Source organism: Mustela nivalis (assembly GCF_964662115.1).
Source record: "Mustela nivalis genome assembly, chromosome: 11".
Taxonomy (NCBI): domain Eukaryota; kingdom Metazoa; phylum Chordata; class Mammalia; order Carnivora; family Mustelidae; genus Mustela; species Mustela nivalis.
In genome coordinates this window covers 78,157,342-78,178,200 of record NC_139030.1, presented here as the reverse complement: position 1 = coordinate 78,178,200, position 20,859 = coordinate 78,157,342, and the positions used below count along the sequence as shown (strand labels likewise).

Genomic DNA, 20,859 nt, shown 5'->3' with positions numbered 1-20,859 from the left:
GGATTTATATGCTTTTGATTAGAGAAAGTTGAGTTATAGGGATGACATGGGGGCTTGGGTTTGAAGGAACCTGACTTGTGTTCTCATCCACACCAGGGCTCTGTCTCTTCGTGTGGAAAGACTTGCATCTTGAGTTTTTGGAAAGAAGCTAGGTGGGGAATACTCGAAATAGAAGGGAACTTTGGTCTTTTTCCTTAGAACTGTGGGGTGGGTGTGGGGTGCCCTGTTATACTCTGTTGTATAGCCTTTAATTTTCATGTATTAGTCCCTGCAGTTTTTCCCCCTTTAGGAAGGAACTGTTCTATGTAAGAATAAATGCCAAGCTGGGAAGATGACAGGTGCTTAGTCATGTCCCCTTTCTGCTGATTAAAAATATATCAGGAATCAAATTACACAAACCTGTCATTTTCCTTTCTGTCTTGTAGATTTCTTTCAACCCCCAGGGGAATCATATTCTGACTGGCAGCGCTGACAAAACAGCGAGAATCTGGGATGCTCAGACTGGTCAGTGCGTCCAGGTCCTTGAGGGGCACACAGATGAGATCTTTTCATGTGCTTTCAACTACAAAGGCAACATAATCATTACAGGTATGGGAGAGAGAAACACATACACTTGGTTTTCTTTTTCAGTTGGCTCTTAGCGTTTCCAAGCTGAATACCAAAGAGTTTTACTGCTCTCTCCTCCCCATCTTGCAGGGTCCCTGGTGTGTGCTTACGTTTCCCACACCCGCGATTTAATTTTAGTAGCATGTGGGACCACAGGGGTGAGCTCTGACTGTAAGGCTTTGTGAATTTTGAATTTTAGTTGCTCTTAACAAAGAGCTCAGTAGCCTGCCTTACTGGTTACCGCATCTCTCCAGGAAGTACCCACCGAATGGTTAATATTCAGTTGTCAGTAAGTGTTAGTAACTAAAACAGGCTAGAACCCATGTTCTGCACAGTTGGACTTCCAGCCCATGAGAGATTTATTCTTTGAGCGAAGTTGTTTTCTCCTTGGATACCCCACTAACACATTAATATTTGGGAGAAGAGAACCCATATTGAGCATTTTTCAACTGTTAACAATTTATTGTGAATTAATTATATTAGAAATGTTTTTTAAGAACTGAATTGAAAATAGGCTAACTTTGATTGTGGAAAGTGACAAGAGTATGGTGTAATATTATTTGGTGCCACTGGAAGGAGGCCCTGGCATGGAGTGGGGTGGTAAAGCTGTGTGGGGTAGGGGCACCCTAAGAGGACACAGAGGACAGAATCTGCCTAACTCCCAGTGATTCTTACTATGTTGAGCAATTTCAAAATTGCTTAACTGGTCTAATAACTTAAATGTCTCATGCACAAGGTTGGCTTTTTATATTGGCCGATTAAATAGCTTCCTAGTCATATAACTTGAGGGGTGCTTAGAATAATCTCCCTTTTTGCCCTAAAAAATCTCTTCTTACTATTTAATTGTGGACAATTTCTAAAATTATGGATTACTTTCTGGAGTTTATGATTTGCTAATGTCACTAAAATGCAGGTACTCTTAAGACAATGCCATAAGAATCCACATATTTTATTGTGAGCTCAATGTCAAATCCTTTCCTAGCATGAGGAAAGAGATGGGAGGCAGTGGTGGGGGCACCAGCAGCTGATGTAGGAAGCTCCTGGCAAGTAAGGAAAAGGAAGCTGGCACTGCTTTGTCAGAGGACCAACCTTTTCTAGTCTACAGGGCTCATGTTAGACCAGCTATATGATGCCTCTTCCTGGAGTCACAGGAGGTCCTAAGAGACTTTAGGGAAGAAACATTGTCTATCTCTTGTTTTGGGGCTGGCATTTACACTCCTGAGCTCATTAAGACATTATTGATTTATTTAGTGTCTCCCAAAGCACTGAAGTGCTGGATACTGGCCTACTAGATGGGGGAGCTTACTACAAAGGGGTAACACTTCTGTCTTGAAAGCAGCAGAGCAATCACTTTGTTTGAATGGATCTACCCCCTTTTCTTGATGGACCCAGTGTGAGTTTTCATGGACTGCCTGAGGTTGGGCTTGAAATAAAACAATTAGAAGGAATTTGGCCAGTGTGGTCATTAATTTTTTTTAAAAGGTGAGGTGCCTTTTGGTGGAATGGACAGTTTCCGTAGCCTCTCTCAGTCCACGTAAACAGCACATTTCTTATACTGATGTCATATGTTCCCGAAGATCAGGGAACCAGCAGTGCCCGGTGCTGCTCCATACCAGGGTGGTCATTTCCAAAGGCATAATGAATGTGAACAGTGCCCTTGGGGACCAGTCGATCAGAGCTGCTTTGGAAGAGTGTCTATCATAGCAGTGGGGAGGGAGAATGCACATTTCACATTTTACCAACAATGAGAAAAAGCCATTGACATTTTGAAATGTTCTGAAGTGGAATGTGTTGCCTCCTCATAAGTTAATTGCCCAGATCTAGAAATTTTCAAATTCACTGTCTTTCCACTTGACTGTGTTGTTTGAGGGGAGGGTGCAAGGAATGAGCAGGGGGGAAGGCTGCATTCTCAGGGCTCCAATTCTGAGATGCCATGAATCTCACACGTGTGAGTAGGACATGAACTTGCCCAATTGATGACTGACAGGAATCATTAAAAATAATTTTTTTTCCCCTAAATGCTGGAGCAGCTCTAAGACTCCACAGCTGGGTACATTGAGTGGACTGATCATCCTCGATGTCCCAGAGAAGGTCAACTTGTAAAAAGGGAGAATTAATGAATGAAATAAAGAAATAATAACTTGGTGAAATTTGTTTTATTAGGTAGCAAGGATAACACATGTAGGATATGGCGCTAACTGAAGAAAAAAGGCAGTTGATGAGCAGATTTGCTAGCAATGGAGTTCAAGACCTGGAGCTTCACATAGTGCAAGCAAGCTGTTTTTATATTTCACATTTTCTCTCTTTCCAAAAGTCAGCTTCATGGATATGACTATTAAAATTGATAAATTTATACCATTTCTTGATATTATTTGATGGGAAGGACAAGAAAGAGCATAATGTCTGGCAAATGTCACTGGTCATTTCAATTTTGTTTTTGTTTTTAGTAGCATCATGATAGTGAATAAGGAAGCCAAAGTGATTTAACAGTGTGTCTCCTAGATTCTACTCTGAAGGCCATCATAATTTCTGTTGACTAAAGTTTTGGAAAGCAGTTTTTAGTGAATCGTACATCTGTATTTATGACGTACGCTTCCCTTTTCTTGTGATGAGAACTTTAAGTCTATTCTCGTAGCAACTTTCAAATATACGATCCAGTATGATTAACTAGAGTCATGATGGGGTCCATGGCATGCTCAAGATTTATTTATTTTTTTAACTCTGAGTTTGTACATTTTCGTAGCCTTCACCCTCTTTACCCATCCTTCCAATACCCTGCTTCTGGCAACCACAAACCACCGATCTGTTCTCTGTATCTATGAATTCAGTGTTTTTTTTTTTTTTTTTTTCTGTTTTGTTTTTCTTTTTAGGTTCTGCATATGAGTGAGAAACTACAGTACCTGTGTTTCTCTGTCTAACTTATTTTGCTTTTCAGAATGCCCTCAAGGTCCATCCATGTTGTTGCAATTAGCAAGATTTCCTTCTTTTCTATAGCTGAGTAATATTCCATTGTATTTATATACCACATTGTTCTTATCCATTCATCCATCAGAGGACGCTTAGGTTGTTTCCATATCTCAGCTATTGTAAATAATGTTGCAATGAACATGCGGGCACTTACATCTTTTCCGGTTAGTGTTTTCATTTTCTTTGGGAAATACCCAGAAGTGGAATTGCTGAATCATATGGCAGTTCTATTTTCAACTTTTTGAGGAAACTCCATGCTGTACCGTGGCTGTGCCAGTCTGGAATCTGACTAGAAATTGTGTTACTTCTTTAGTGGTTTTACTTTCTGCACCTAAGAATGAAAAAGGCAAAATTGGAAGCCTGATCTTTCCTCATACTCACAAGTATATCTATACCTCCTTCCCTCAGAAAAAAGTTGACAACCTACACTGAGTAAAATGAGGGTGGCATATAGGGAAAGCAAAATGAATGTCACTTACTAGGAAATATATTCTGAATTCATTGTGGGTATCAAATATATGGGCAGGTTTTTCTCTAAAAGAAAAGTTAAACAGAATAGACCTTTGAATTATTGAATTAAAAAATTTGGATAGGAGACAATTGAGGTACCAGAGTAAATCACCAAACATCAACCCACTTGCTGCTGAAATACTGAAAACTATTTTTTAAAGGCTTTTCTATGTAAAAATGCTCTAACGCCTATTAAAAATTATTATTAAAAGATAAAGCACACACACAAAAAAGATAAAGCACAAGATAAAACTAGTGATGCCTGAACCCAGAACTAGAGAATGCGTGAGGATCTTCTGGAGTCTTTTTCTCAATAATAACAATTGTAGTCAGGGTGGTTGAGCGTGTGCTGCCTGCCAGACACCGCCCACCCACTCCATGTAGATCATCCATGCAACTCTCGCAGCAAATGTTTCCGAGCAGGTAACTGTCCTGATCAGAAAATGAGGTGGTGAATCACATTGAAGGGAAATAATCTACCAAAGACACCACATGTTAGGGATTCTGATTCCATTACATTCTCATGGGTGGAGAGTATCATATGTACCAGTAGGAAGGTCAGGGCTGAGAATTACCCTTCAGATCATCAATGGATGTCTAGCACCCAAGAAGGAAAATAAAACAAAAGCAAAGCAAAACAAAAACAAAACAAAAAACAAAACTTCAGTGCAGCTGCTGGAAGGAAGACACTCAGAGATGGCAAAGCCCAAGAGAGCTTGGATTAGAGAAACCTGGGCCAAAATTTAGCTACTTCTTAGGAAACCAAGAAGCTGATATTGACTCTTCCTCTTTGATGGTTTGATGGCTTTAGGAAAGGTGGCAATACTATTTTGTTACATCATTCAATAGAACGAATATATGGTCATGGAGCTCATTCTAAGCCTCATTGACCTATTAAGCTGTTGGAAGACCCTCAGTCAGAGAAAGTTTCTCTAATTTTTTTAAGCTTCCTCTAATTCTCATGAAGAAATCTTTCTTTATAGAATACTTATTAAGGTTTCCAGTAGGGTTTTTTTGTTTTTGTTTTTGTTTTTTTTTGAGAAAGAGAGAGAAAGAGCATGCACACACATGCACGAGCTGGTGGGAGAGGCAGAGGGAGAGAGAATCTTAAGCAGCCTTCATGCTTGGTGTGGATCCCATGTGGGACTCGATCTCATGAACCTGAGATCATGATCTGATCTGAAATCAAGAATCTGATGTTTGACCATCCAGTAGCATTTTTTTATTATTGAAGTGTAGTTGACATACAATGTTATATTAGTTTCAGATGGACAATATAGCAATTCAACAATTCCGTTCAGCACCAGTGCTCACCATGAGATGTGTTGTCACCATCTCTTCCCATACAACATTATTACAGTATTATTTACTATATTTCTTATGAAATAAGTACTTCTCATGCTTATGACTTATTTTATAAGTGGAAGTTTGTTCTTCTTCCAGTAGTATTTTTTAAGCTACTTAAGAAAATAAATGTTTAGATACTTAAGATCATAGAATAAATGATAATACCCTCACTTTTTTTTCATCTGGAGTATTATAGGGTATAAATGAGTTATATGTGGGGTCTGGAATCAGAGTGCCTGGATATATATTCTGATCCCAATTCTTAATTGTTGGGCAAGTTCCCCTACCATGCTTTCTTCATTCCTTCAGCCAGAAAGGGGTGATAATAATCATTCTTGTTTAGAGGACTGAGAATATCTGGCACATCACAAACATGATAAATATTTCCCATTACTCTTATAATCAGTAACTTAGCCATCATCTTAAAAAACTGATATATGGACACATTTCTCAGAAAGGAGCATAGCATTAATTATTCAGAAATGATAGCTGAAATATAACTCACTTTAATGTATTATAGTTATCCTGGGGAGAAATATAACTCAATTTTTTTTTTTTTTTTTTTTTTTTTTTACTGCTAAATCCTCTGCCATTATCTTAAACAAAGACAGATACTGAAGTCAATTGATTCTTCTCAAGCAACTCTCCTTTTTTTTTTTTTTTAAGGTTTTATTTATTTATTTGACAGAGAGAAATCACAAGTAGATGGAGAGGCAGGCAGAGAGAGAGAGAGAGAGAGAGGGAAGCAGGCTCCCTTCCGAGCAGAGAGCCGATGTGGGACTCGATCCCAGGACCCTAAGATCACGACCCGAGCTGAAGGCAGCAGCTTAACCCACTGAGCCACCCAGGCGCCCCTATAACTCAAATTTTTATCAATGAAAATTTAAGAACCCTGGGAACATTGTCCTTTTAAGGTTTCTCTCTTGAACAGAAGAGCTGAGATGTGAGGCCATCATCAATATAAATGATTGTGGTCTAATCCATCTTCAAATATTCAGATTCAGGATAGGATTTTAAGAAAGTGAATCATCTTCATAAAAATGAAATATCTTTTCTAAGAACTCATATCTAAAACTGCAGGAGCTCACGATTTAGCATAATGCCTGATTTAGAGATAAAATAAATGCTTTTTGAACTAAACAGTGCTTTCTAGACATGCAACTTCTGCATTGCCATTTAAAAACACATCAGTAATCTTTTAAATCACATGCAGATTACCTTCTGTCTTTCCACTGGTGCTGTTATCTTCAGTTTACCTTGTTGGGTCTCCAAAGGGGGAAATCTGTAACAGAAGGAAAAAGCAATTACAATATTTGAAGACATATCCCTTCTCAAACACGAAGAATCGTAAACTGACTCAAAATATCTATAACCCTTTTAGTTATCTTACCATGATTATTTTATTTTTTGTTCAATTCAGTTACACTGTTACATTGGGTAGGGTGGTTTTGGCTCTAAGTGTCAAAATGCACAGTTAAAACAAAGTCAGTCCCAAAGTTGGTTATTTAGTGGCAAGATGACCCAAGGACTCAGGGTTTGGGGTCATTCCCCTTTGCCATCCTTATTGGTTTATCCTCAGTGTCTTTCCAAGCTGCAAAATGGCTGACACATTTTCTTGGTTTAATCATCTTGTCATCTCTTTAATCTCACCCAATCCAGAAGAGAACATCTCACTTCCTTTTCTAGGACTTCCATTTATCCTGATATCTTAGCAGTTCTATTCCTGCAGCTGATGGCAATAATCTCGTTTTTCCACTATTTATTTTCTCTATGTGCCCACAAAATCATAAATGTTTTCCTCAATTAAAAAAACAAATCCTAGCTATCCAGTCTCTTTGTCATTTTCTTTTAAAGATTGTATTTATTTATCTGACAGACAGAGATCACAAGTAGGCAGAGAGGCAGGCAGAGAGAGAGAAAGAGCAGGATCCCCGCTGAGCAGAGAGCCAAATTTGGCGCTCCATCTCAGGACCCTGAGATCATGACCTGTGCTGAAGGCAGAGGCTTGAATCCACTGAGCCACCCAGGCGCCCCTTGTTGCCATTTTTATCTGTAATCTCTAATCCCACTACCTCTGTACTAGAAATCAAAACATCTGTATCTTTGGGGTAAATACCCAGGAGTGCAATTGCAGGGTCATAGGGAAGTTCTATTTTTAATTTCTTGAGGAATCTTCACACTGTTCTCCAAAGAGGCTGCACCAACTTGCATTCCCACCAGCTGTGTAAGAGGGTTCCCCTTTCTCCACATCCCCTCCAACACATGTTGTTTCCTGTCTTGTTAATTTTGGCCATTCTAACTGGTGTAAGGTGATATCTCAATGTAGTTTTAATTTGAATCTCCTTGATGGCTAGTGATGATGAACATTTTTTTCATGTGTCTGAGAGTCATTTGTATGTCTTGATTGGACCCCAAAGATACAGATGTCATGAAAAGAAGGGCCATCTGTACCCCAATGTTTATAGCAGCAATGGCCACGGTTGCCAAACTATGGAAAGAACCAAGATGTACTTCAACAGACAAATGGATAAGGAAAATGTGGTCCATATACACTATGGAGTATTATGCCTCCATCAGAAAGGATGAATACCCAACTTTTGTAGCAACATGGACGGGACTAGAAGAGATTATGCTGAGTAAAATAAGTGAAGCAGAGAGAGTCAATTATCACGTGGTTTCACTTATTTGTGGAGCATAACAAATAGCATGGAGGACAAGTGGTGTTAGAGAGGAGAAGGGAGTTGGGATAAATTGGAAGGGGAGGTGAATCATGAGACTATGGACTCTGAAAAACTATCTGAGGGGTTTGAAGTGGCGGGAAGGTGGGAGGTTGGGGTACCAGGTGGTGGGTATTATAGAGGGCATGGATTGCATGGAGCACTGGGCGTGGTGAAAAAAAAATGAATATTGTTATGTTGAAAATAAATTAATAATAAAAAAAAGAAAGTCATTTTTAAGAGAAAAAAAACAAGAAATCAAGACAATCTTCTAGTTAATTATCCTGGCTTCCTTTTGCTATATTAGATAATTGCTTCCTAAAGCAAACAGGGAAAAAGCAAAACAAAACAAAAAAACCTTTCCAAATATTTGCATGTTTTATGGTTTACAAGACTTCTGCCTCAGTTCATTTAATAAAGAAGAATGATGTAGGAATTAATAGAACCTGAATTTAGAGTTGGTAACACATAATTGAGGAGAAGCAGGGTAGCTTCCCTGGATCAGTGGTCAGTGGGTTGCCAGACATGAATTCAAACCTAGAAAGGCTATGTCCTATATATAGCTCAAAGAGGTCTTAAATAATGATGTGCTGCCTGGGTTTTTCCACATGATTATTGTGCTGCACTAGCATGTATGTTTTTGATTGTCTAGATTTCTTTTAAATCCCCTTGAATAACTTTTAAAACATAAACATTATGAAGGATGGTGTTTTCCAATTAATTAAAGTTTGAGTTTGAGCCTTTATTATGCATGCAATTATTTAGTAATGGGGTCACAATTCCTGTGGCCTGGTAATCATAAATTCACACTTCTCCTAGCAATTATATTGAAACAGAGTAGAATTGTTTATTCCAAACTTTACAAATACTAAATGAAAATTAAAAATAAAAACTTTTGGAAGTAGAAAAGAGCAAGTGCTCAGATTCTTGTTATTCACACTTGGCGAGTGGAAAGGTAGACGCAGTAATGACCTAGGAGTTCTGCTTAGTAATAGGATGACCTGTGTGAACTTGTAAGAGCGAGTTGTTTATTCTCACTTGGAAGTTTCCTTACCAGCATCAACAAGCAGAGTAAGGCTGGATTTCCACTCATTCTTACTGTGGAACCCATTTCACAAATGCAGGGTGTTGAAATCATGCCAAGACAATGAGAACAAAGGTGAAGTCACAAGTGTATAAAGTAGGACTGCTCTTCTTAAATGTGTATTTGTTTAATTGCATGGTTAAATTACCTAATCACAATATAATGATATATATAAAACAAAGTATTTGAAAAATACTGAAGGGTTTAGAAAACTCAGAGCAAAAGAAACCACAAAAGCCAATGTAAAAATACTCTTTATGTGAAGTAAATTGAGTTAATTTTGTTTAATGAAATCAATGTTTTATTAAAAGAATATGATTAATGGGAAAACTGTATCATTTTTTTCTCTGATTCATATAACTGCATTTCTGACACTGGCTATTTCTGTAATGGTTATTTATTACAGAGGACTTCATTTTTAAATGCAGTTTGTATCCAAGGTAACAATTTTTGACTTACTAATACAATAAGCCAGTGGCAGACTATGATTCACATATATTTTTTTCCTTTCCCTCATGTTAGAGGGAGTTTATCATTCTTAAATATGGGCCAGGTCCATCGATATGGTTAAAGTGAGTAGAGATTCTACCATAGCAAAATGTCCTCTCCACAGGCTGTACTCCTTTTGGTGAAATCCCTGATCCCAACCAGATTAGATTATGGTTGGTTGTGACTTCATTTGTCTCTTCTATTGGCAAGTTCTATCTTTTACTTTGTTATTTTTCTTGATTTAAAAATCAAGTATGCAGATTCTTCAAAATTTAACCATGAAATTACCAAATGACTCAGCAATTGCTCTCCTAAGTAAATGCCCCGCACCACCAAAATGAAAAATGGTACTTAAGCCTATGTACCTTCGTGTTCCTGGCAGCATATTCACAACAGCTCACACATCTGCCCATGGGTGCATGGATAAACGGGCTGTGATACATCTTTACAATGGAATATCATTCAGCCATAAAAATGAATAAAGGACTGATACATGCTACCAAATAGGTAAGCCTATGTTTAAACATTATGCTAAGTAAGAGAATCCAGACACAAAAGGCCATGTATTGGGTAACCCCAATATATGGATATGAAACATCCAGAATAGTCTGTAGAGACAGAACACAGATCCGCAGTTGCCAGAGATGGGCAGTAGAGGGCAATAGGGAGCGGTAACTCAATGGGTGCAGTTTTATTTTGGGATCATAAAAACCTCTTGGAATTAGGGGTGATGATTGTACAACATTGTAAATTGTGTACATTGTGAATGTACAACATTGTAAAACTACTAAATGTTAATGGCTAACGTCTAGTTTTATGTTAAGTGAATTTCATCTCAATAAAAACTTTTCAAATGCTCAATCTGTTTTCACAATCTTTTGCACGTGGTAAGGGGTCGATTATCTTGGTTTTTGCAGCATCGTGTACCTGGGGTTTTTTGTCTTTTAGAGGCATATTATTTAAAGGGGGAATCAAGCATTGACCTCATGAGGAAAAAGACATAAGCCTTAAAGATATTTGTATTAACTCTTTAGAAAGATTCTTTCATTGTGGGATCATGTGTTTCAACAATTAATTACTTACTATCTCCGAGACACTATGCTAATTACAAACAACTTGATTAGGGTTTTGGTGGGAAAGGAGGTTGTGAAAGTTTGGAAATTTCTTTTCTTCTTTTAGAACTGAGAGTATATTTTGGAGGAGTATACTTTAATAAAAAAAAAATAAATAAAACCTGAAGGATGAAACGATTGAAACATGACAAGAAAAACATTTTCTTATTTTAGCATAAAATCTGGGCCAGAAAGGGAGGATCCAGTTGGTATTTGATGCTTTTGTAATTATAAGACTCAGAAGCCTTCAAATATTTTCTCAGACATGAGAGTAGTCTACATTTGGGAATGCTACTTTTAGGAGTACGCTGCTCTTGTAGGGTAACCTAGCAAAATTTTACAGACCTCTGAGGCCAATTCATTACAACCTCTAGAAGACTCCAACAGGAAGTTGGGGTAACTTTGATTTTTTTTTTACCCCTTTTTACTACCCTTCCTCCATTTTTTTTTCATCCCTGAAACACGCTGGTTATCCCCAGAATGGATATTGGTTTAACACATGGTGAGGAATTGATAAAGGTATGTGTGTGTGTGTATGCCTATGTGTATATGTGTGTTTCACAGGGCTCTTTGAGTTCTTCACATTAAGGCAAAAGCATTAGTTTCTCTCTACTCCTAAATTTCCTTTTGAGTTCAGAATTTCAGTTTGCATTACCTTGAATTTAAAAATGAGTTTTTGGGAATGCAAGAGATGGAAATCCCAGAAAAGTTGTCTGGAAGCTAAATACATCAAAGACCAGGGCTGATTACTCATTCTACCTTTTGAGAAATGTTGTATGCAGCTCTTTGGACAAAGTTGCCTTTGCTATTATTTTCTTGGAACTCTAAGTTTTTTTTTTTTTTTTGAACTTTAAAGATCAGATTTATTTGGAGAAAACAAAACAAAAAAAAAGCCCACAACCCAAAGGATGGGATTTTACATCTCAAGAGATCTCCCAGGTATTAAGTCTACAGATTACAAATCATTTTTATAGAAGATATTTTGTACAAATTTTACATGTATTAAGGAGCTGGACAGAACCCGTTTCTATGGAAACGGGGGCAGGAGGGGAGTGGGAAAAAACAGCTTTTTTGGATACAACCATTTGGAAGGAGTAGACCCAAAGAGGGCAAAACCTACCTTTTCAATGGTATTGAAACAAAAAACCCAACAACAACAGAAGAGAGAGGAACTCTAAGATTTTTTTTAAAGGTTTATTTGTTTATTTTAGAGAGAGAGAGAGAGAGAGAGTGGGGAGAGGAGCAGTGGTGGTGGTGGGGGGGGGGGAGATTCTTGAGAAGACTTGGAGCCTAGCTGGGACCCCGATGCGGGGCTCCATCTAGCAACTCTGAGATCATGACCTGAGTTGAAACCAAGAGTTGGACGCCCAACCACTGAGCCGCCCCGGCACCCCAGGACTGTGAGATCTTAATGAAGTAATTAATGCTCTCACTAATGAAAAGCAGAAAATGTTATGTTCTTCAAGTGCATAGACTTGCATGCCTTTATTCTCTCATTTCAGCAGATGTCAGTGTTTATCTTTTAGCAGATAAATTGTTTCAAAAGCTACAAATGAGGAGTATAAAGTGAACTTTTTATTCTATGTCCTTTAATGACCAGGGTTATGTGGGGATATATAACAATGCTCAGATTTTGATATGGATTAAACTTAGGACCATCTTGGCATATCTGGGGCAGATGACAGATCTCATTAATTTTGATACAGTGTAGAGATATTTTTTCATCTATGAGGACTCAGACCAGTAAGGAGAATGAGAGATAGTTCTTTTTTTCTCTATAAATCCCTCAATTGGAAGCCAGTTTTAATATCTTAAAATATAGTCAATCAATCAAGGAATCCAACATTCAATTATGTCTTTTAATGGTAATACCTGATCAGAGTATAAAATGAATTCCATTTAAATTTTAATAAAGTTTATTGTAATATCACTGGGTTGAGAGTTTAAGAATTGTAAATACTTGGAATATTAATTATTTTAACATAACCATAAGTCAAGGGGTCAAACTGGTTTGTGTTGGGTTATCAAAGATAAAAGTAGGTCTGAGACTAACTTAACAAAGGCTGCTAAAACATAAATTTGTCCCAAAGAAAGCCATCTGCTATCACTTTCATTCCAGCAGGAGTTTGAGGTTGCAAAGGAGAGTCAGTTTCATAGAGTGAAATAATGAAATACTGAGTTTCTGACAAGTGTTCTATTAAGATGGGTACTTTGGAAATGAGGTGACTTTCTAATTGGTCTTCAGCTACCTTTGATATTTCTTGGTTGACTGCAAGGGAGCAAACAAACAGCTTGAGGACATTTCAAAAGAAGAATGGTTCAATGTTGTGGGCGGAGTTTCTTTTTTCTTCTTTTTCTATTCTTTCTCTCTTTCTTTCTTTTGTGTGTGTGTGGTGGCTATTTCCTGTAATAAGTGGGGGCCAATTCTGTTGTCATCGAACTGTCATAATAGTCCTTATTTGGTGGTGAGGAGGTGGCTGCCACAACAGCCGCTTTCCCAGGTAGGGACAGTGTTTTGGAAATTAAAAACATGGATTCAAGAATCAGAATGCCTATTTTAATACCCGATTCAGCCACTTCTTGGATATGGGACTTTGAGAATTCAAACACCCCTTGACTCTGTTTTCTCGCCTATAAAATAAGACTAACAATAGTATGGGGGGAGTTTGTGAGGATTAAGTAAGTTAACTGGTACATACTGAGGCTGATACATCATAAACATTCACTTAATGGGCAGCTTGTGTTATTTGCGGACACTGCTTCAATGATTTAGATTTAAAGGATTTAAGAATTGAGAAGGGATTTGTACATTCAAGGTAAATTTTCTTATTAATTTATTATGATTTGGGGCATCCCTGCAATAGACAAAGACCTTCCAATTCACTTTCTCCTAGGAAACTAAGAGGGAATAAAATAAATGCAGGGGATATTTTGAGTGCCCATCTGTCATGGATTCTCACGGATTCAGGCATGTGAGTAAAATTTTGGTTCACCTTAATAAACATGTTTTGTCCGTGGCTCTGAGTCAGCCCAGGTTTTCTGGATTTTTCCCCTTTTGCAAAACTGTGCACTTCTTTTTTTTTTTTTTTTTAAAGGTTTTATTTATTTTATTCGACAGAGAGGAATCACAAGTAGATGGAGAGGCAGGTAGAGAGAGAGAGAGAGGGAAGCAGGCTCCCTGCTGAGCAGAGAGCCCGATGCGGGACTCGATCCCAGGACCCTGAGATCATGACCTGAGCCGAAGGCAGCGGCTTAACCCACTGAGCCACCCAGGCGCCCCAACTGTGCACTTCTAAGTAAAGCCTTGTCCAGCCTGCACAGCCAAGGAAATCATAGTTGAAGAAGATGTAAATGCTATTAATTAAGCAGAATTCTAAAATTCTTCTTGAAAACCTCCTCTCAGTACTTGAGAAGATGTTCTTATTAGGAAAATTAGAGGGAATTTATCTAAAAATATCTTAAGGGTGAAAACAGTCCCCAGGGTGTGCTGATGGGCCTATTACAAGTTTAGTGACTGACTTGTATTCGGGGAGTTGTCTGACAAATGCCCCCAAATTTGGATTTTAACACTTACACTGTTAAAGAAGCCGGTGCCCCTTCAGTATGAGTGACTACAGTCATACTTCCCGTAGTTACCTCCAGTAACGTTTCAGGTTTGGGCTTATCTCAAATGTGCAGTAATCCCCTTGGGATCTTTTGTGATGTGTTTCCTAGGTTAGTCTTATTCATCATCTGAAACCCTTTGTTATTTGCAAGTATTTCTTGGACATACTCTCATCTTTAAATATGGTAATGGAAATTCGGGCAGGAATGCCTAAACTTCTGCTCCATTTAGATGTGGTTTTTCCCTGTTTTCCCGGAGGAGTGTACATTCCTGCAGTGGAAGATGACGCTGGGTATTTTCCCCCAGGCAGGAGAAGACCTGTTTTCTAGGTGTGCCTGAGGCAAAAGGACACCTACAATTATTTTCTAGGCTAGAAAACCTCCAATGTAAGTTATATAAGTTATTAACCCTTGGGCTATCACCATGAATAATCCATTTGGTTGCGTCATATGAAATTGCCATTTTTGACAAATTTTGATCTCCCAAAAGTAATTTCATCTGGTTCACCCTAATATGTTGCTGTATGTGTGAAAGGTGAGAGATTTTATGTCCATGTTTGTTCTCAAAAAGATCCTTGAAGGTGACCCACAATCCATTACTACGGCCTGGTGTCCTCCTCCTGCAGGGGGCAGAGGGCAGAGGCAGAAGGCAAAGGGCAGAGGGAATTGATCAAATTAATTGTGATAATTTTAATTTTGTCAAATTAAAATTGATAATTTGAATTATCAAATTCATCCCGAAACCGCTGATGACAGCTTGACATACGTGATCATGGGAGAGAAGCCCCACTTAATACACTGTGTGGCATAGAGTGTGCACTTTGGTCTGAGAGAGTGTTCAACTCCTCCTTCTATTGTTCTGGATGAGTCTTTTTACCTTCCTGGATTTGTTTCCTTATCTCTACAATGGAAATATAACCAGAGCCTGGTTTGTACTACACATGAAGAAAAACTAACTCAAAGACTGTAGTATATCTGGCATTCAGTAAGTGTCCTTGACCTTACATTGCTCCATTGAGAACAGCCAGGTCAAGGTTGGAATCAGTGCTGACTTGAGTGATGGGAAAGACGATCTTGCATGACCTGCCCTTGTGGATGAGAGCCAGGGCAGCCTCCCTGCCTTTTTTATTTTTCTGAAGGCGAGAGCCCTCTCTTCCCAAATGTGCTTCTCTCAGCCATTCAGATTTTACTGACTCCCTTGGGAAAAGCAGGTGGCCTATATTTAGAATAGCATCAGCTACTTTCTTACGCAGTTGAGCTAATGCTGACAAGTATTAATCACAAAAACTTTTTAAGCATTGGCTAACTGTAAACATTTTGTTTCAGAAAATCTTCGAAATATCTATAGGATCTTTCAGAATTGGTTTGAGCAGGGGGATAGAAGTAGGAGAATGTAAATACATATATCTGAAAATTAGTCTCTCTTGAGGGAAGTCAGTTGCTGCAAAATATATCGTATAACATATATAGATAATTTATTAGTAATGAATCACGTTAGCAGGTCTCACCTTCAGTTTTGAATAGCTTGATGAGTTGATGTCATGTCAGGCATCCATATAGTTCACTGTTTAAAGAAGAGGCTCAAATTTCCCATTCTTATGTTTCAAGGTATCCATGAGCTAGTCTTAATCTACATTTCTGGCCTAAACTTTCCTGCTCCGTGCTATCCCAGATGTTATCAGATGAATTGTATCCCCCCAAAATTCATAGGTTGAAGTCCTAATCCACTTCAAAATGCAATAAAAATAGAATTATATTTAGAGATAAGGTTTTTAAAGAGATGATTACATTAAGGTCTTTAAGATGACTGGTACCCAGAGGAGAAATTTGCATACACAAAGAGACACCGGGGAGGCACACAGGCAGAGATGAGACCATATGAAGTCATAGTGAGCAGGTGGCCAAGACAAGGAGAGAAGCCCAGGGAGAAACTAAACCTGTTAACAGCTTCATCTTGGACTTCCAGCCTCCAGAACTGTGAGAAATACATTTCTGCATCTTAAACCACTCAGTTTGTGGTGTTTTTTTTTTTTTTTTTTTTTTTTATGGTAGCCCGAGCTGACTGATATAACAGATAATGAGTCCACTCATCAGGTCTTAAATACGTGCCAGACTTTCCTCTCTTAGTGATCTTACTTTTACTTACAGTTTTCTTCCACTAGGCTACTACAAAAGACTATCATAGATACTGGGGTATGGGAGTGGAGCTATACACACTAGAAATTTATTTCCACTGCTTCAGGAGCTGGAAAACCCAAGATCAAGTCACCAGCAGGTGCAGAGTCTGGTGAAAGCCTACTTCTTGGCCATTTCCTTGCTGTGTCCTCACATGGTCATGGGGCAAGGGAGCTCTCTGGGGTCTCTTTTATAAGGACATATGATCCCATTCATGAGGACTCCACTTTCACAATCTAGTTACCACCTAAAGACCCCACCTCCTAATACCATCACATTGGGGGTTAGATTTTAATAGATGAATTTTGGGGGTAGGACACCTATCTGCCCTTAAACTCCTTATATCTCTGGCTGGCAATCTGCCCTCCCCCCATGCTTTACAATTTGCTCCAGATATCAATGCTTCCTTGAATTTTTATTTGATCCCTCCCACCCAGCCTTACCCCTCCAAGGTAGAAAAGGTCTCTTTCCCAAATTCCATTTCTGCATGCCTATTTTATCATTTTAAATTATGTTATTCTTGAAAATAGACACTAAGTTTCCAGGACTTGGTCTGATGATGGAAAAGATGAAGGGGCCATGGGGCCATCAGATGTCTCCATGGTTTGTTTAAGAATGTACGAGACTTACACCCAATTTTAGACTGAGAAGTTGTTCTAGTGGCAAAAGGAAGGTTGAAGAATTAGAAGGAAATGAAACTTGTTAGAACCAAGGGTTAGAGGAGACAGAAGAGGTGGTCGAAGACCAAACAGAAGGAGGGCTTGACATTGAAAGAAAAACAGCTCATGTACTGAGACTAGAGGGGATAATGTGAGAAAGAAACAAGTTTTATTAATTTTGTGGATTATTATTTCTGAAATCATGGGTGCATGAGCTCCAGAGACACATTCCTAAGTCTCTTCATCCATCATGTTGAATCTGTGCCCCAGATGGCTTGTAAATTCTGCTGTCTTTTGTGTTTCCAGGTCCACAGTGGGCAAAATTGTCACTGTCATCAAGGGATTAAATGAACAACATGTGTGAAGTACTTAGCACAGAACCCAACAACGGTGATAACAGTAATTCTTATTGCTATGCCAGTGCCCTCTTGCCAAAGAACAGATTGGGTGGATTGCTCCTTGGAGGGAGAACACACTTGCCTGGGGAATCATGGAGCATCTCAGAAAGAGAATGTCAGAAAGGATTTATTACAGGGTTTGTGTTTGTGTTAGGTTCTCTGGAGGATTGTTTAGGGACTTTGCTCTTTGCTCTAGATTGGATGCTATAAGGAAGCAGGGGGAATGCTGTTATTGTGTATATTCATCAATTCTATTCAATTGGTAAATTTTATGTAATTTAGTAAGGGAAGAGGCACCATTCATACTCACCAGGAGAGGGGGCTGTTTGGTCATTTTTGTGCTTGAACAGCGCTCCTATTTTTGCTGTGTTCAGACTTCTAATGGAGTAGTTTTGTTTTTGTCTTGATGTCAAGGCAGTAGCAACACTAAGACCGGGCTGATAAATGCTTGGTGACCTTGGGTTCTATAGGGTTGTTGGCTGAGAATGCAGTGCTTAGAGACCAAGGGACATAGACTTTTTTTTTTTTTCTTTTTTTGATAGTTACTGAAGGAAATCAAAAAGGCTGATGGGCAGTACCAAAGCTGGGACCTCAGATGTTTGTAGCCATGTGTACTGTGATTGTGTGATTCTCTCCCAAGGTGTGTTGCTGCACAGCACAGGTGTGGAGAAGGCATATCCTATAAGTGGTTCTGGGCTGGGGTTGACAGATAGACCAGGACACAGGACAGGAGTCAAAATTGAGAGTGTTGGTGAGCACAGTCTCGACTTGCTGTGATGTATGGGCAATGCAGTGAACAGAGACAGGAGAGGAAGGGGGTTACCACAAGGAGATGAGTCTTAGAAAACTGTCTGGTAGAAGCCCTTCTAGGTAATGAGAAGCTCTTCAGCTAGAAAGAGACCAGGGCATTTGGAATCAGAAGGTTGGGGGTGAAAATGGAAAATCTGCATTGCAAAGTCAATCAACCAGGTAGATTGAAGTCTCCTTGGGCCACTTTGGATTTGTCGTCTGTGTCTTCTAAGACAGGATGCAGTTGAGGTGACGAGTACTCCTGCCTCTGCAATGACCCTCACCTTTCCCCCATCTGATGGGTAACATTCTTTCATATTCCATTTTTAGAATATGTTCCACTTTAAGGGAAGAGGATACCCTCTGGCACTGGTTTGCCATATAGTCCCTCCCCCAGAGTCTCAGAGATTTTTATGATGGAGTATCTAATTTTTGTGTCCTCTCCCCAGGACTCTGGCACATGCTCATGGTGGAGAGAAGAGGTCAGATAAAGACCTGATAAGTAAGATCCACAGTTTTTACAGAACTCGGTCTCCTCTATCAGGAATTGCCTTTGCAACAAACTGCAAAACCCTTAGGAGGCCACCCTTCAGTACCTCAGGAGCATAATCACTGCCTCTCATCCTGGGCCTACCACCAGCAGACACAGTCTTTCCTTCACCCTGAAGTTCTCCAGAATGTGGCATGGTAGAGCGCTCTAACAGTGAATGACTGAGGACTGGTTAAATGAGTGAATTAATACTGATATGGCCTGTTACTTTAGCGCTAATTTTCAACAGATGCTTTATAGGACATTAGCTGTTCTTTAGGGGTTTCTTAAAGGCATCCGTGCCAGGGAGCGAGAACCATGTCCTCCAGATCTTTCTTTACCAGAGGAACTTAGCTTTTTTGTTAGTCCTGATTTTAGCCTGCAAATAAAATGCATTCAGAGAATGGTTTTGGAATCCTTAAGAGAGAGACTGAGAGCCACCACTGGCTAAGAGATTGAAGTTCTGCATTTAATCATGCAAAATCTGGCCAGGATTGATTCTTCCCAATTCATTTTCTTATACTTGCTCACATAAATTTGTCATCTAGTCTAGCTTGTATAATGTGTCTGTGCTTGCCATTTCTGGTCTCCATATTTTTCCTCCCTGAACCTCCATCCTGCGACCGCAGGTCATGTTGCAAGTCTTCCCTGATCCCCATGCCTGGATGTGCTCTCTCCTTATGCTGAATTGCAAAGCATTTATGGTGTCTCATGGCCAACTTTTTATGTTGCATACTCTACTTCCCCAACCAGATGGTTCGTTCATTCACTTACTTGATAAGTGTTCATTGGTACGTGTTAGGGAGCAGGCATGGGGCTCGGAACTGAGATTCATGATGAATAACACAGATACTTCTGCCTTCAGAGTATATAGTCTAGTGAAGGTTGGGGTATATTAATCAATATTCAGTCAGAGAAACAGAATTGGTAAGGAGAAATACATTAAGAAATTCATTGCAAGGCTCAGATGATTTGGGGGCTCACAAGAAAAGTCTGAAAGCCTGAGGGCAGGCCATCAGGATGAACTGGGTGAAACTCTCAGGCACAAGCTGAAGGAGCTGCTCATGGGTAGAATTTCTCCTGAGAAGCCTCAGTTGTGCTCTTAAGATCTTTGAACTCATTGGATTATTTCATTCAGATTATTTAACATTCCTTACTTACTAAAGGTTAGCTGATTATGGACTTAATTTATTTTTAAGAATTATTTAGGGATGGGGGGGCACCTGGGTGGCTCAGTGGGTTAAAGCCTCTGCCTTTGGATCAGGTCATGATCCTGATTCTGGGATCAAGCCCTTCATTGGGCTCTCTGCTCGTCAGGGAACCTGCTTCCCTTCCTCTCTCTCTGCCTGCTTGTGATCTCTGTCTGTCAAATAAATAAATAAAATCTTTTAAAAAAGAAAAAAGAATTATTTACTGGGGTTCCTGGGTGGCTCGGTTGGTTAAAAGACTGTTTTTGGCTAAGGTGTTGATTCCAGGGTCCTGGGATCGTGCCCCGTGTCAGGCTCCCTGCTCCGCAGGAATCCTCGTTCTCCCTCTCCTACTCCCCCTGTTTGTGCTCCCTCTCTTGTAGTCTCTCTCCATCAAATAAATAAATAAAATCTTAAAAAATAAAAAAGAATTATTTACTTAGTTGAGAGAAAGAGAGAGAGCATGGAAAGGGGCAGGGGGAGAGGCAGAAGGAGAGAAGCAGACCCCCCCCCCCAAGTAGGGAGCCCAAAGACAATGAGGATGGGGAGTGGGGCTTGATCTCAGGATTCTGAGATCATGACCTGAGTTGAAATGGAGAGTCCAACACTTAACTGAGCCACTCAGGCTTCCCTATTAATGGACTTGAATCACCTCTACCAAATACATTTACAACACCCTTCACAGCA

At 39.3% G+C, this 20,859-nt stretch overlaps 1 protein-coding gene across 4 annotated transcripts in view; it reads left to right on the top strand.

The window, feature by feature from the left end:
* The window catches only part of DAW1 (dynein assembly factor with WD repeats 1), a 129,120-nt gene that overhangs the window by 40,862 nt on the left and 67,399 nt on the right, over positions 1-20,859 (top strand). For 3 of the 4 annotated variants that reach the window (XM_082689978.1, XM_082689977.1, XM_082689975.1), the window contains one exon: positions 426-588. In XM_082689978.1, coding sequence (XP_082546104.1) covers positions 426-588 — 163 coding nt within the window. Of the gene's footprint in view, positions 1-425; positions 589-2,769; positions 2,960-20,859 lie in introns of those variants that run through there. The other variant, XM_082689976.1, reaches the window with a different exon arrangement.